The sequence below is a fragment of the Natator depressus genome, chromosome 21 (assembly GCF_965152275.1).
Source record: "Natator depressus isolate rNatDep1 chromosome 21, rNatDep2.hap1, whole genome shotgun sequence".
NCBI classification, from domain to species: domain Eukaryota; kingdom Metazoa; phylum Chordata; order Testudines; family Cheloniidae; genus Natator; species Natator depressus.
The window spans coordinates 7,168,002-7,182,388 of NC_134254.1; the positions used below are offsets into that span (position 1 = coordinate 7,168,002).

Sequence of the window (14,387 nt, forward strand, 5' to 3'; positions counted from 1 at the left end):
CTGTGAAACATCTGTTATAGAAATAGGAACCCATGTGACGAACAAGGACTAACCTATTAATAGGTTGCATTTTCTTTAGCAGCGTTTCACTTCAAGTCCTTGTTCTTGGAGGATTTAATGTATGTGGGGAGTTAGTTCACGAAGATTCTGCTGCTGGAATTTCGGTAATACGTAGGATGAACACTTATGAAGAATGACTTGCACTTGTTGGACTACTAACTGCCATTGACTTAGAAGTGGCTTATAAAATTGACTATGCAGAGATGAAGACCTTGGAAAACAGCTGTATCTGTGGGACATTAGCTTTTGGTTTCTATCTGCCTTTGTTGGCAGCTTCCCTTGAGACAGTTACCATCCCAGCGCAGCTGAAGTCAGCAGTGGCTAAGGTTTTGGTCAGTACCACATCCTGCAGTGTCACCTGTGGCCTGGGCTTCAAGGTGGAGGAGATATGTCAGATTGATCCGCATGGCAAAAGGAGTCATTGTATCTTCCGCAGGTCAGACTGCCTGACCAACTGGATCTGTGGGTTACTCCATTTCACTGTCCCCGTTGGCAAACCATTTGAGCTCAGCTGCCTGACCTCTGAGATGATTGGTGTTGGCAGCCAGGCCTTTATCTACACCTGGAGGCTTGCCAGAGGCATAATCACCACAGATGATCTGCTTTTCAAACCTTTCAAGACCCCAAGCTATGTCATTAAACTTTCCCCTGCCAAAGAATCTGATGCAGGGACTTACAGGTGTGATGTGCAGCTGATGAAGACATTCAAGCTTGTCAGGAGGATCTACTTTGGGCTTCGAGTGATCCCTAATGATTTAGTGGATCTGAACTTTCAGAAATCCTTGACTCTGGAACAGAAACTAGCAGCAAATGAAAAGGAAGCAAACCAACAGAATGGCACCAGTGTCGTAGTACAATGGCATCAGCAGTCTTGGCAAAGAAGGGCCTTGTTGGTGTTCCTGATAGGAATTGGAAGTGGGGTGGCAGGAGGTGTGTTAGTGGGCACAGTTCTCTACTTTTTGCTGGAGGCTCGCAGGAAAAACAGACCCACAGAGGAGTGAACTGCTTTTTAATGTGGTCTCTTCTGATAGAAGGATGGCTTATTGCAATACTTATGCTGTCTTAGTGGCAGTATTTCAAACTGATGTAGGTGTGTGTTTCTGATAAACTGAGATTTAACTATTAAAGCAATAAAATAATCTCTCATAATGTGCTTGCTTTTAGTTTCATAAGTCTGTGGTACGTCACCACAGGACTTTGGAACCAGGAACTCCTGAGTCTTAATGATAGCCCTGCTGCAGACTTGGGCAAGTTACTTAGAACCTACATTTTCGAAAAGGTCCATTAATTTTGGGTGTCCAACGGAGCCACCTAAGACTAGAACTTTAGGAGGGTATAGATGATTGTTGATAGAGTAGACTGCTCATTGCTCACCAGTTGCCATCTTGCTACCCTCTGACTAGTTCAGAACAGTGTTCCCCTAGCTAGTATTGATTCCACTGCTGGCTTTTGCGGCTAGTTTTCTGGGCTCCCTCTCCCTACCTTAATTGTACTGCAGTAGTGCATATAGGTCCTGCCTGAGATTGGAGCTCCCTTGTGCTAGGTGCTGTGCAAACATGTAGTGAGACAATCATAGTACTGGAAGGGACCTCAAGAGGTCTTATAGTCCAGTCCCCTACACTCAAGGCAGGACTAAGTATTATCTAGACCATCCCTGATAGATGTTTATCTAACCGACCCTTAAAAATCTTCAATGATGGAGATTCCACAACCTCCCTAGGCAAGCACCTCCCGGTGCTTAACTACCCTGACAGGAATTTTTTTCTAATGTCCAACCTAAACCACCCTTGCTCCAATTTAAGCCCATTGCTTCTTGTCCTATCTTCAGAGGTTAACAAGAACAAGAGAGACTCCTCTTTGTAATGACCTTTTATGTAGTTGAAAACTGTTATCATGTCCCCCCTCAGTCTTCTCTTCTCCGGACTAAAAAAATCCTATTTTTTCAATCTTCCCTCATAGGTCATGTCTTCTAGACCTTCAGTTCAATCATTTTTGTGCATTGGCTACCTTATCGCATTGCCCCAATGATGAACTTCGTTGCTGGGTCTCCACTGCCTTTTCTGTGGGTGCGTATGCGCTCTCTTCCCCACTGGACCTTGGACAGTTCTAAACCCCAATCATGCAACAGTTTGGAGCCACTCAAGCTTCCTTTGCAGGCCAGAATGGGGAGGCTGCAAGCATTAGCTGGCACAACCACAATTTTCGTCTAAGTTGGCACATGTACCGGGACCCATCCACTTCAGAGTATGGATAAGTCCTCCTTCAGCCATTCAGAAACCAATTTATTCTTAAGGACTTTTTTTAAAGGATTCAGTGCTCTTATGAATCTGCTGATGTCACTTTCCCTGTGTTGAGAGAATAAATCACGTAGCAATCAACAGTAGGGAACAGTGCCCCACTGGCAGTGAGATCCACAGAGGTCTTTTCTCACTCTAGTCTCTGTCTCTGGTTTACTGGGTCTTTCACTCTGTGAAAGAAATTAGGAAAGCAGAAAAATCTACAGTACATCTAATTCAGGGAAAAATTATGACAAGCTTTAGTACTGACATTTGAAATGTATTATGCAAATCCCCATGGTTACTTCTTTACAAAAATGTGATAGTTTATGACAGAAGGGGATGAATACAAAATTAAACAAGTTCTCTGCAGAGCATCTTCGAAAAAGCCAGTATGAAATATATTATGTTTAAATACACAGGGCTGGGTCTTCAGCTAGTGGAAACTGGCACAGCTCCTTTGACTTCTGTACCTTAATTGCTAGTCATTGAGAGTGCGCACGCTGCAACCTCTTTGAAAAGTCAATTTGATTATATGGTTATAATAAATGACTGTCCGTTACTACTTTGTTTCAATTTCCAGAGCAAATTCCTACTTACTCCACAGATGTATTTGCAACAATGTTTCTTCAGTTTAAAGGACTTCTCAGAAAAATAGGGCTAGAACCCAAGCTCTGGAAAATAAAAACTGTATTACCATGCTTCGGGAACAATAGGTGCGAGGTTTCTTTAATGTACTTGCAGCATTTCCTCTCTTGTGCTGGCACTGAAAACTGGCCTTGTGGGACTACGGTAGGTCAAGGATTTATCCATAGTCCTCCAGGGTAGTGAGGAAAGTAAGATCTGTGAGTTGCTACCACTTGGCTATATAAATGAATGTAAATGCAGAGGAAGAGGAATTCAGGGTCACCACTGGGGGTAGATATGAGGTGCAAATGAAGGCAAGGAAGATTTAGGCTGAGTACCAGGAAAACTTTCTTTTCTGTGATGTCCATATTGTAATATAATCTCCTGTGAGAAGTCTCCAAATCCCTGTCACTTATAGATAACATACTGTAGGGAGAAAAGCCCTGCACTGGCAGAAGGGAGAGGGAGACTAGACGCCTCTTCTGTATCTGTTTTCTAATAGTCCAGGGATGTGCATGCGTGCCAGTGTTACTGAGAATTCAGTGTACTCTGTTGGCTTCCTGCAGGGGGTCAGTGGTATGTGGAGCTGGTCACAAACCTGTGTTTCACATTTTGCTGAGCCCTGTCGGATGTCCACTCTGGAAAGAGACATTGGAGCTCTACACTGTGGTGACTGACAACAAAGGGCTATACATTGTCCTGCCATCTAGAGATTTGGTCCCATGGGATAGAAGCTCCTGGATAGTGATCCAGTTGTCCAAGACTCTCCTGCTTCTCCTCTTCATCAGCTTCTTTTGACTCAGCTCAATAATACTAAGATCTCTTCTGCCCTCAGTCCCTGTTCTGTCATCTTCCTTCAGCTGCTCCATCCGGCTTTGCACCATGAGCTCCTTTCTTTGTTTCTGCTGCTTGGACAAGAGCAAGTGTTGCCTCCTCTCAGCCTTGTTCCAGTACTTCCCAGTCTTCAGCTCACTCAAGGCATCGTCATCTGTTGTCATTCCACTGCGTTCCTCCATGATCCTCAGTGCCCTGTCCTTTAGCAGCTGACTCTTCTGCTGTTTATTCAACAGTTGTCTGCTCCTTTTGCATGTCAGGCTCCACCTGTTCCCCTCATCTAGTTTGCCCTGGATGCCTTTGCTGCATTGATGTGAGAGCATTGGTGGACTAGGCTGGTCGCTTAAGCCCTCTACAGAGGCGTCTTCCTGCACTAGGTTCATATAGCTCACGTAACGGCGTGCATGATACGGAATCACAAGTGCTTTTGGTCCAGTAGCAATGTTCTCGGGTGTAAGAGAAACTGGTTCTGGCTCCTTCTGCCCTTCTGTTGATTTATCCACATTTGCTTGTTCTCTGACTCCATTCACTGCATTCTGAGGACGAAGTCCAGCTTTGTGGTTTGTCCCTTTTTCTTCGCTCATGGCGCTGTCTCCAACCAGTGGAGGGCAGTCTGCATGAGACTGGCCCAAAGGATACTTAGCAAGCCATTGGTCTTGCAGTGTGGGTTGCTCAGACCCCTCCTCCTGAGCTTCTGAAGCATGTGGTGTTCTTTGGTCTCGATTAAGAGTCTTAAACAACTGATATTGGTGGCATTTTCTTTCCAAGATTTCTTGAAATCTCCTGTACTCTTCTGGGCTTACACCATAGAAACTGGAATCACTTAACTCCTCGTAGGTTAAGAACTCCTCAGTAGCTAGCTCACTACTTGCACGTGTTCCGCCCGCACAGTGATCTGCCCTCTCCCTCTTCTGGACATAGGGGAGTTCAGCATCCATATCGGGTCCTGAATTCTCATCCAGCTGGGTGCTTCCATCGGTACAGCCAACCCCACTGTCCCAGTCATGGGGGAGCAGAAATGTCGGCTCTCCTCCCTTTTCATCCTCCTCATCTTCCTCTTCTGTCTAAAAATGAACACACACACACAGTTTTTAGTTTTTCCTAATGCAGTTTTCCTACCCAGCTATGCAGGAGTCCCTAAGCCAGCTATCAAGAAATGGAAACACAGCACTCAGTAAGCTACTGCAGATGGATTGCAATGCATTGCAGACTTCATGGGAGATGGAACATTTCCCATCTAATGCATTACATTAAAGGCAGATTATAATAACTGGCTGAATAGGGAAATGCAGGATTAATGGAGTCTTGTAGCAAATTATATTTTAATTTGCCTCCTCACTCGCTTCCATGTTATCTTCCTTGCTTCTCACTGAGCAGAATATTGTTAAACTCTAGGGAGATGCTCTGAGGCATGTTTATTGAGACTTGCTTTGGAAATACATTGCAATGCAAACACATTCAAATCCCAGCCCTCTACACAGCTCTACCAGTGCCTTTCAGTCCTAACCCACAACACCTTTCTATTTCAGGCATGGACGGACCTCTACTGAGCAGAGGTTGACCAAACCATAAACCACAGCGCACTGGACAAATATGGGATCAAATTTCATTCCTGCCTCAACCCAGGGCTTAGCACAGTCCTTCAGAAGTTCGAGTTGCCCGTCACCCTCTTCGGTCCCCATGTTTGCTGTATAAATACGTTTGGGCCTGTGCTTACCAAGCTCAAGCAGATGCTGTAGTTATCTTTAGGGGTGGTATGACAGCTGCTGAAGCTCAGCTCCTTTTGACGAACGAGGGCCAGTTCCTGAAAGAGAGAGAAACAAAACGTTACATGTACAGAGAACGTTATGTCTAATTTAACAGCCCTGACTCAGGGTAAGGCTGAGGTGGCTGAATAAGATTTTCAGAGCGTGACTGCTCCAGCTCCCTTCCTCCCCAGCCCAGGAGAGGAGTCTGATTTGATTCCATTATTAATTAGTATTTATATTAGCATAGTGCCTAGGAGCCTCTCTATGTACAAAGGCAAATATGAAGAGGGAGAAATGCTACCTTGTAGTCCAACTCTTCTTCGTTTTCCACGTCGTGAGGTGCAGTCGGCAGGTAACCAAGTTCATTGTCGTCATTCTGATCTTGGGGCAGCAAGTAATTGTAGCAGGACCTGCGGGGAGTGTTAAATAAAAGACAGACAGTGATCCCCTAGGAGGATGGGTGTGGCCTATGAATCTGAAAGCTTTCCTTTTAAATGTCATACACTCAGGCAGCGGTAGTGGCTTGCTCTTATGGTGTGATTGGCCAAAACTGAACGGGCAGGGCAAGAGCAAGATTGGGCTATACTCAAGTTACAGGACGTTGACCATTAGAAATCCACTCAGGTTGACAGGAACCAGAAATGAGCGAGCAGTCTGTGTGGGAAGCTTGCATTGTCGATAGCCGTGTGACGCACAAATCTCTCCGGAAGTAGCCCTTTAGTAAGAATGGGCTTTGTGTAAATCAACACAGCATTTACTAAGCCTAAAAGGATTCAGATGGGGGAAATATTGGTCTTTCAGCTATCGGTTAACTTGTGAATAACCAGTGCTGGGCCGTCCATATTCATAGTGCTCACTGCAGGATCTTTAATCACAGGATAGTGCAGTTGTGGACCCAGCGAATCTTGTGGCAAGGCTACTACAGTGGGAAGGCCAAGGAAAGCATGAGCAGCTTTTCCAAAGCGTTCACCAACTTGCTGAGGCACAGGGAGTCTAAGAGTAAGATTCATATGTCTATTGCAAAGCTGTTCAGGGCAGGTCCAGAGGTGAGAGGTGGATAATTATCCCATCTTTGCTTCGTGGAAGACCCCCAAGCAAAGCCATGCACATACCTGCCAAGGAAGAGATTAAAATCCGATGGGGTGAAATCCTCCCTGTGTGGGCACTGCTCATCCCACCAGCTGGAGTCCGTCTGGGTTGCGGCATCGGATGTTTGGGGCGGTTTGTGGGAGGACTTCTCTCTCTGCACCTCCAGCGTGATTTGGTCGTCTGTGCTCTGAAGTATTTCTAGTGCCTCCTGCAGGGCAGCACTGGAGATGTCCTTCCCGTTGATCTGGTGGAGGTTTACGAAATGAAATGTTAAATGTCTACCTTAGCAAGTAATATTCTGTAAGTGAAACATGTTTCGAATTTGTCAGTAACTAAGCCCATCCTCCCTGCCGCTGGCTGTTCCCCATCTCAAGGCAGTACTGGTTGCTATTTCTGCTATGGCGTCACTATTCAGAATTTATCAGTTTCTAGGGGGCATAGAAATCTATCCCATTTTAAGAAGAAGATCACTGATGGTAAGGCTTTTAACAGCTGCCCTATTCTACTGCAGAAGTAGCGAATGAAGTGATCCCTATGTATCTGTAAAATGCTTTTGGGATCACTGAATATATCATAACAATAAGAATAAGGGGTTGTCTACACCTAGTCATGCACTGATTTAGTTAAACTGGTGAAAACTCCTCTTTGGACGCTATTCTTTTCAAAACAGACTTCTTTTGGTCTAGCTTCAATCTGTTCCTAATTTTTTTAAACAAAACTGCAATAGGCCTGTTTTAAACGGAGGTAAACATGTCCACACTGCAGCAGCTTTTGCAATGATTTAACATGACATCTCCAATTAAACCAGCACAACTCTGCATAGGCACAAGTCCTTAGATTCCTGTTTCTCACTGCCCCCAGAATTCTTATCATCCAACGCACAGGTCTGCTCTTGCCACGGTTTTTGATGAGCAGCATTTTAGTGGCCTTAGTGTTAAACTCCGTAGGAGCTGCTTGTTTGTCTGCTTGCACTTGTACTCACAAGTGCAATCCAAAGCACTGCTGTGATGGTTGCCTTTGCAACTGATGCAACGCATATCCCAGGACGTACAAAGGTCTCTCGCCCACCCTTTTTCTCATATGCAATACACAAGAAGGCAGATCTTTAATGGAAAGGAGCAAGAGGGGCTTTGTAATTCGGATTCCCTCTCTGAAATCTCGTGCCACAAGGGGAGGAGGTTGCTGCCAGCAATCCCATTGCATGAGCTTTGCTTTTCATAATGCACTGTGCATCAACTGAAGGAACAGGGTGAGTCCAACTCTGGTCATATTTGGGGCAGGCTGCCTCTCAGTGCCCAAAGAGTGGGGGCAAACTCATGCTCAAGTTGTACACTAACAGTTAAACCAGCAAAGAATTTGCTATCCCATCTGGACAGGTCTCCCTGCCCTTTGCAACCTACGTACAGAGTTTATGTGCTATGGTGATGGTGCCTTTAGACTTCGAGGGGACAGACCAAACCATTGTCTTATTCCCAGGTGGAGGAGGTCTCATGGTGGGAAAGGGAGAATAATGGCACTTTTGCCTCTCAATAGCAACTGAATGTGTCAATTGCTTTACAAAGGCATTCTCCCCATTTTAGAGATGGAATAACTGAGGCCTAGGTATGTGAAAGCCAACATTTTCCAAAAGTGTCCACTAATTGTGGGTGCCCAGATTTGGGCATGATGGTTCTGATTTTTCAGATGGGATGAGTCTATGATTCACCTTGAGCAGCCAGTATGTTAATTGTGATTTGCCCTGTCTCACTAGAGATCTAAAACATGCTAGTTAAAATATGTTGGCTAACATAGTCCAGCAGACTTGCTGGGAGGAAGATCCCAGAGTCTGTACTGAGGTGGAGGCATAGTCTGGCCTCCCTGAACAGATCCAAAATGGATGAAGTCCTGAAGGATGCTGGCACTGTCTAATCTTTATCCATCTCTGCATTTGTTAATCCTCTCTTCCTGTTATGCATGTGTATCATGCCCATTCATACAAGTAGGCCATCCCAGCTCTACATGGCTGCACTGCAGGAGAAAAAACATTTTCTGCCCCCAACTTATAGTGCATTTAAAAAAAAAAATCCTCTTTCCCATTGTTATCTAAATCCCCCTTCCCCCTGCTGATGCCATCTGCCCGTCTCTCTCTCTCTTTCTCATGCACGGGCAGAGCTGGGTGAGCTGCTGCTGTCTAAACTCAACTCTTGTTATGTGGATTCTTGGCAGGAGGCCCTTGCAGCACAAATGTCAGGTCCTTGCCAATGGTCCTGATAATTAGGAAACAATTATCTTTGCCCATTCTAAAATCAGCCAGATTGCATGCAGGAAGGAAGTCAAATTTGCTAATGGCATTACCGTGTGCATAACAGAGTAATGGGGCAGAGGCAGCTGTTTAAATCACTGTTTGCTATTGAAGTTTATCTACATTGAATAACCAGATTGCCTTAACTTCTGGAATTTTGATGGTGATGAAGAGGAAAATAAACCCCATATGCTGCTTATAGAGCAGAGATGTGGCTGGTTAAGGTTGCTGAGCTTTTTGAGGTCACTGCTGATTCTTCTCTGTTTGTCACTCCAGTACTTCACCCATTTGAACTAAGGTCATCAAAGAGAAGAAAATACTGTGACAAATCTGTGGCCATCTAGGGTTTTATGGATCCCTCTGTCCCTGCACATCACAGCTGCTCAGAACTTCCAGGAGGCAGTGGGGATAGAATTGGCTCTTCCTTCTCCAAAAAAACCCCTAGGCTTTTACCACTTGAGCCTAAGGAGAATCTCTGTTCACCATTTACGGGATTTATGACACAGATGAGCTGTTATGATTCCATCCAGTAGAGGGCAGTGGTATACGAGGCAACATTTTATAGATTTTGTATTCTATGTGGTAAAGAGAGTGTTTTACACTATCTCTTGATTTTGGTTCTCCTGAACCACAAAAATAGAGTAATTCATCTGCTTAGCGGAGAAATTGATTGGGTGTTTTTATATGCTTGCTACCTACCACAAGAGCTCTTGTTCTTTCACTTGTTCCTGCATCGTGTGTTTTACCTTGAACACTTCCCTCAACTGCTAGAATAAATGAAACAATCCAGCTTGAAGAGTACTGCACTTGGGTGTCACATCTCTTCAGACATCTCAAAGCAAGTTACAAAATAATCATGAATACTGTGAGAGCAGCAACTGTGCGGATGCTACTAGGTACTCAATCGACAGCTCATGGACAGCCTTGAGGACTGATTGTGCAAACCCTTAGCTCTCGGTGATTTCAGGGAGTCCAGGGGGGGAAAGTGTGACATATGCTCTTGAGTGCTTACATGAATACATAGAATGTCAACTGGCTAAAGTGCATATAAGTGTACCACTGCCCGGTAGGGGAAAGGACCATAGCTGCCCAGTTATGTGTCACACGTGCTCTCCTGATAATGAAGATTCTCCTTTCACTCAAGTAGTAGGAATCTGGTCTCTTGGAAAAGCAGGGGGATAAGTTTAGTCTCTGCTGCCCTCAGTGCCAAATGGCCAAGGTGTACGGTGGTGAAATCAGTTGGGAGGCTTGCAGGGTCTGGTGTGGTACGTTAAACTTTGTTTTAGAGAGGGGGAGAGAATGTTGGCTGGTGGGGATGCTCAGATAATTGGAGTTTAGGCAAATCGGAACATCTTAAATAGCATGAGTACACTGGGTAACTGTTACAATTGTAGCACTTGCCAGCACTTTCCCCTTGTACTTAAAAAAGGAAATAACTATCTGAAATAACTGGCTGACTTTTATGGCGACTTCTGTGGATTAATTAACTTCTGAATTTATTTATACTCTTCTAGTAATTATATGTGAGGAAGGCTTGTACATAAAGAACTATAGGTGATAAGAAATATCATTTTACTGCCCTTATCACATTGGTCTTAGATATTATGAAAACCATAGTGGATCTAGCACTGCAGCATTTATTCTAAGCAGTAATATTTATATGAACTGTGTTAAATATACTGAATTAAACAGATTATTCATGTCTTAGTTATTACAGCAGCAATTGTACAGTTGATATGCTGTGAGTATGCAGCAAATTAAATACCAAATATGTAAATAACATAAATCTATTATTACAAAGTGACTATACATTTTTCCACTTAGTTCAGTCAATTTTTAATTTTGCTCCTCTGATTTGATCAAGGTCTCTGGAATCAAATCATCTGACACTAAAAACAACCCAACTTCCACCTTTTACTTTGATTGCTCTGGGTCTCATTTTGCTCCCATGGATTTTAGTGGGAGTTTTGTGTGTGGCTTCAATGAGCGCAGGCTCAGGCTCCTATGCAGACATTACTGCAGAGCCCAACTGCATCCACAGAAAGCTGCCACTTAAGGGCAGATTTTCAGACGAACTCAGCTTCCACATAGATACCAAAATAAATGGCCAGATTCTCAAACATTGGGTGCTGAGCTCTTGTGAAAACGTGGCCCCCTGATGTGAGTGCTGGGCCCTTGAAAATCTGGCCCTGAGCTCGCCTGAAAACCTAGCTAAACACGAATAAGGAGGCAAAAACTAGAAGGTAAAAAACAAGAAACAAAAAAGCCCTGGAGGAAAAATCTAAAGACCCATGTGATGTTTTTAAAATGCCATTCACCACTGTTAATAATATAAGCACTGCCATGTGATGTGGACACTGGTGTCCACAGAGATAATGAGATCAACTGCTAATGTTTTAATAGGAATTTTTTGGGAAACTGCAATGTCTGATCACTTATTTCAGCCTCCGTGATAGAAATGTATTTGACTGAAATAAGAGGAAGGGTCCCTCTATGTTGTTGGTGTGAAGCATCACCAGTGTAGAGAGCAGATTCTACCATCTATTGCACCTCTTGGCATAAGGATTTACTCACATGGAAGCAAAAGATAATTTCTCTGTACCTTAATTCGGTCCCAAGAGGAGAAGAGAAAGATCATGTTTGAGCCGTCCCTTTTTCTTGGGGCTGTTTTTGTTGTTGGATTCGCAGAATCTTCAAAGCCTTGTTCAGTTCTTTCCCTCTGTCTCTGCCCCAAACTTTTGAGTTCACTCAGATGAGCAATCGTCCCATTCTTTCTCTGTGTCCCTTACATTTAAAAGGGATGCACTTGTTTATGGTTCCAATGGGCGAGGGGCCTTTCATTACTGCCCTTTGACCAATCCCAGGGCTAGTTTGTCTAAGCCTGTTGGCTTATTGTGGAGACGGACCGTTTCTCTCTAATGCTTTTTCAGTATGGGGTTTATTTATTTATTTTGGTCTCTCTGCATCCTGCTGAGGCAGGGGGATGGGTTGTGTGATCCCTTTACTTGCCCATTTGGAATTCACAAAGTGACGCAACAGTTGTGTAGGAAGTAATTAACGAAATCTCTTGAGAAGCTGAGCCTGGATATTAGCAATCTCTAGGGATCTAGAAGGAAGTGTCCAGTGTTGGGTCCACAGCAAACATTATAGAATCAAAACAATAAACAATGCAAAAGTTGGAAGCAAGAAATCCTCTAAAATGTCCTTGATGACTTGAAGTGGTGATTTTTTTTTTTCCCCTCAGGTGGGATACAAATCATGGCTCTTGATTTCATGACTGCAAAGCAGCTCCCTCTTGACTCTTGGAGTGCAGTGTTTTGATGTTACCAAAAGCATTTGCTTAAATCATCCTTTTTTTGCGCGTTGGAGTGACAGCTCGTCACAGCTACATTTCACTAATTACCTTCGTGCTGGGAGTGATGTATCAGTTCAGATCAAGCAAATACTAACCTGAACCTTGAACTGAAACTTTTGTAAGGATGACAAAAATTTGGCTAACTTTTTACTCCTGAAGTATGGGGGGGGTAGCCGTGTTAGTCTGTATCCACAAAAACAACAAGGAGTCTGGTGGCACCTTAAAGACTAAGATTTATTTGGGCATAAGCTTTCGTGAACACCACTTCTTCAGATGCATGGAGTGAAAATTACAGATGCAGGCATTTTATATAAGTTAACTCCCTTCCCTTCATGTGTCATTATATAATGCCTGCATCTGTAATTTTCACTCCATGCATCTGAAGAAGTGGTGTTCACAAAAGCTTATGCCCAAATAAATCTGTTAGTCTTTAAGGTGCCACCAGACTCCTTGTTTTTTCTCCTTAGTCACTGTAGTTACTGAATCAGAATTGTGCTGGGCACATATGCGGAAATGTCACAACAAAGGCTGTGCTCATGGTATTCCTGGCCTGACTCAGATGTCCAGGCTGTCCCAGATGAGTGTTTGAGGTGGTTCCTAGAAACATCTGAACTTCTGCAGTTTATAATATTTTGCAAGTCTTTAGTGTTTTGGTCTGCTGATCTGAAATTAATATGCATTAGTGACGCCTAACAACACTGGGGTATTGTATTGCCATTTTATGGATAAAGGAAGTAACTTCCCAAGGTCAGTGGTCACACAGTGTATCTATGGCAGAAGCAGGCATAGATCTCAGTCATGTATTTTAAATACTAGACAGTGCTGCTTGAACCAAGCTTTGGGGTCTTTTTGAGGTTTGCGCATGACTAATGTATAGAGCAGACCATGGTAGTAAAGAAGGTAGAATCCCCTAGAAATTAGAGCTAGAAATGGTTTTCTCCCTTGCCGAATGCAGATTGTTCCCGTCGTATTCTCCAGGCCTATGTTTAGAACGTGCTATGCATTCAGAAGTTCCGCCGAAGACTGGAGGATTTACCTGCGAGGATAAATGTATTTGCTCGTGCTGAATTCTGCTTTCAGTCAAAGACATCATGACCCCAGGCATTAATGGTTACAGTTGCTGAGAAAGCAGAACTGCCATCTCAGCCTGGGACTGAGGGATTTATGAGTTCTGGCTGACGCCTGCTAACTTGCTTAATAACACCACCTTCACCTTTACGAAATCTCTTTGGAATGTAAATCCCTGATTTTTACATCAAACTGGGTAATGGGCCCCACCCATTAATGTCCCAGCCCATGGATCTCATCAAACACAACACAAGAAACAATAGGAAAGGGGGTAGTGCCTTCAAAATGAGCCTGAGCTTGCATTTGTGTGCCTTCTTGGGAGGTCGTTTTAGACTTGCAGAGTCTCCTTTGAAAGTGGCACCTGGGGCTGCCTGGACAGCACCTGGTGGCCTGGATTTTGGAAGCAGTTTGTATAGCAACCAACTATACTTTTTCAGGTTAGCCTGTTTTTAACGGAAGCGGCTGTGATGGGAAGAAGAAACAGCTGCTGTCTTTGTGTCCAATCACACGGACTTTGATGCTGAGCTGGAGTGCTGCCCTACCCACTGACAGGTGCCCTTTTTTACCATCCCTGTGGAAGTACCAACTGGAGCGAGGACAGTGAGCCTGACATTGGAGAGGTGGTGCCTGTGGCTCTAGCTATGTACATGAATCTAGGCTTAATCTGGCGTGTAGCATGGTATAGTAGATACAGCAGGGGGTTCTCTTCCTACCTTTGTAGCTGACTTTGTGTAGCCTTAGCCTCTCTGTGCCTCAGTTTCCTCATCTGTCATATGAGGATAAAAATACTTATCCACCTCTGTAAAGTGGTGTGAGATCCCTGCGTGAAAGGTGTGGTGTGCATGCCGTATACCCTTCCTGATCCAAATGTCATGGGGTCATTGATTAAGTTAGAATAATGAGGATTATTTACCATGTAGTTAATAGACAACAGGGAACATGACCCTGTTTGGGTGGCAGGGAGTTTTAAATAGATGGCGTTTGGATAATTGAGGCTTTATTACGTAAGGCATTATTCTTCTAGGATCTGAATGTTGTGATAATGATGT

The 14,387-nt window shown here is 44.0% G+C and overlaps 1 protein-coding gene across 1 annotated transcript; it reads left to right on the plus strand.

Annotated features, from left to right (window-relative positions):
• The first annotated feature begins 118 nt into the window (after nt 1-118).
• Nucleotides 119-1,061, plus strand: TMEM81 (transmembrane protein 81). Its single transcript, XM_074936349.1, has one exon. The coding sequence runs from the start codon at nt 264-266 to the stop codon at nt 1,059-1,061; it is 798 nt and encodes a 265-aa protein (XP_074792450.1). The 5' UTR covers nt 119-263.
• The last annotated feature ends 13,326 nt before the right edge of the window (nt 1,062-14,387 follow it).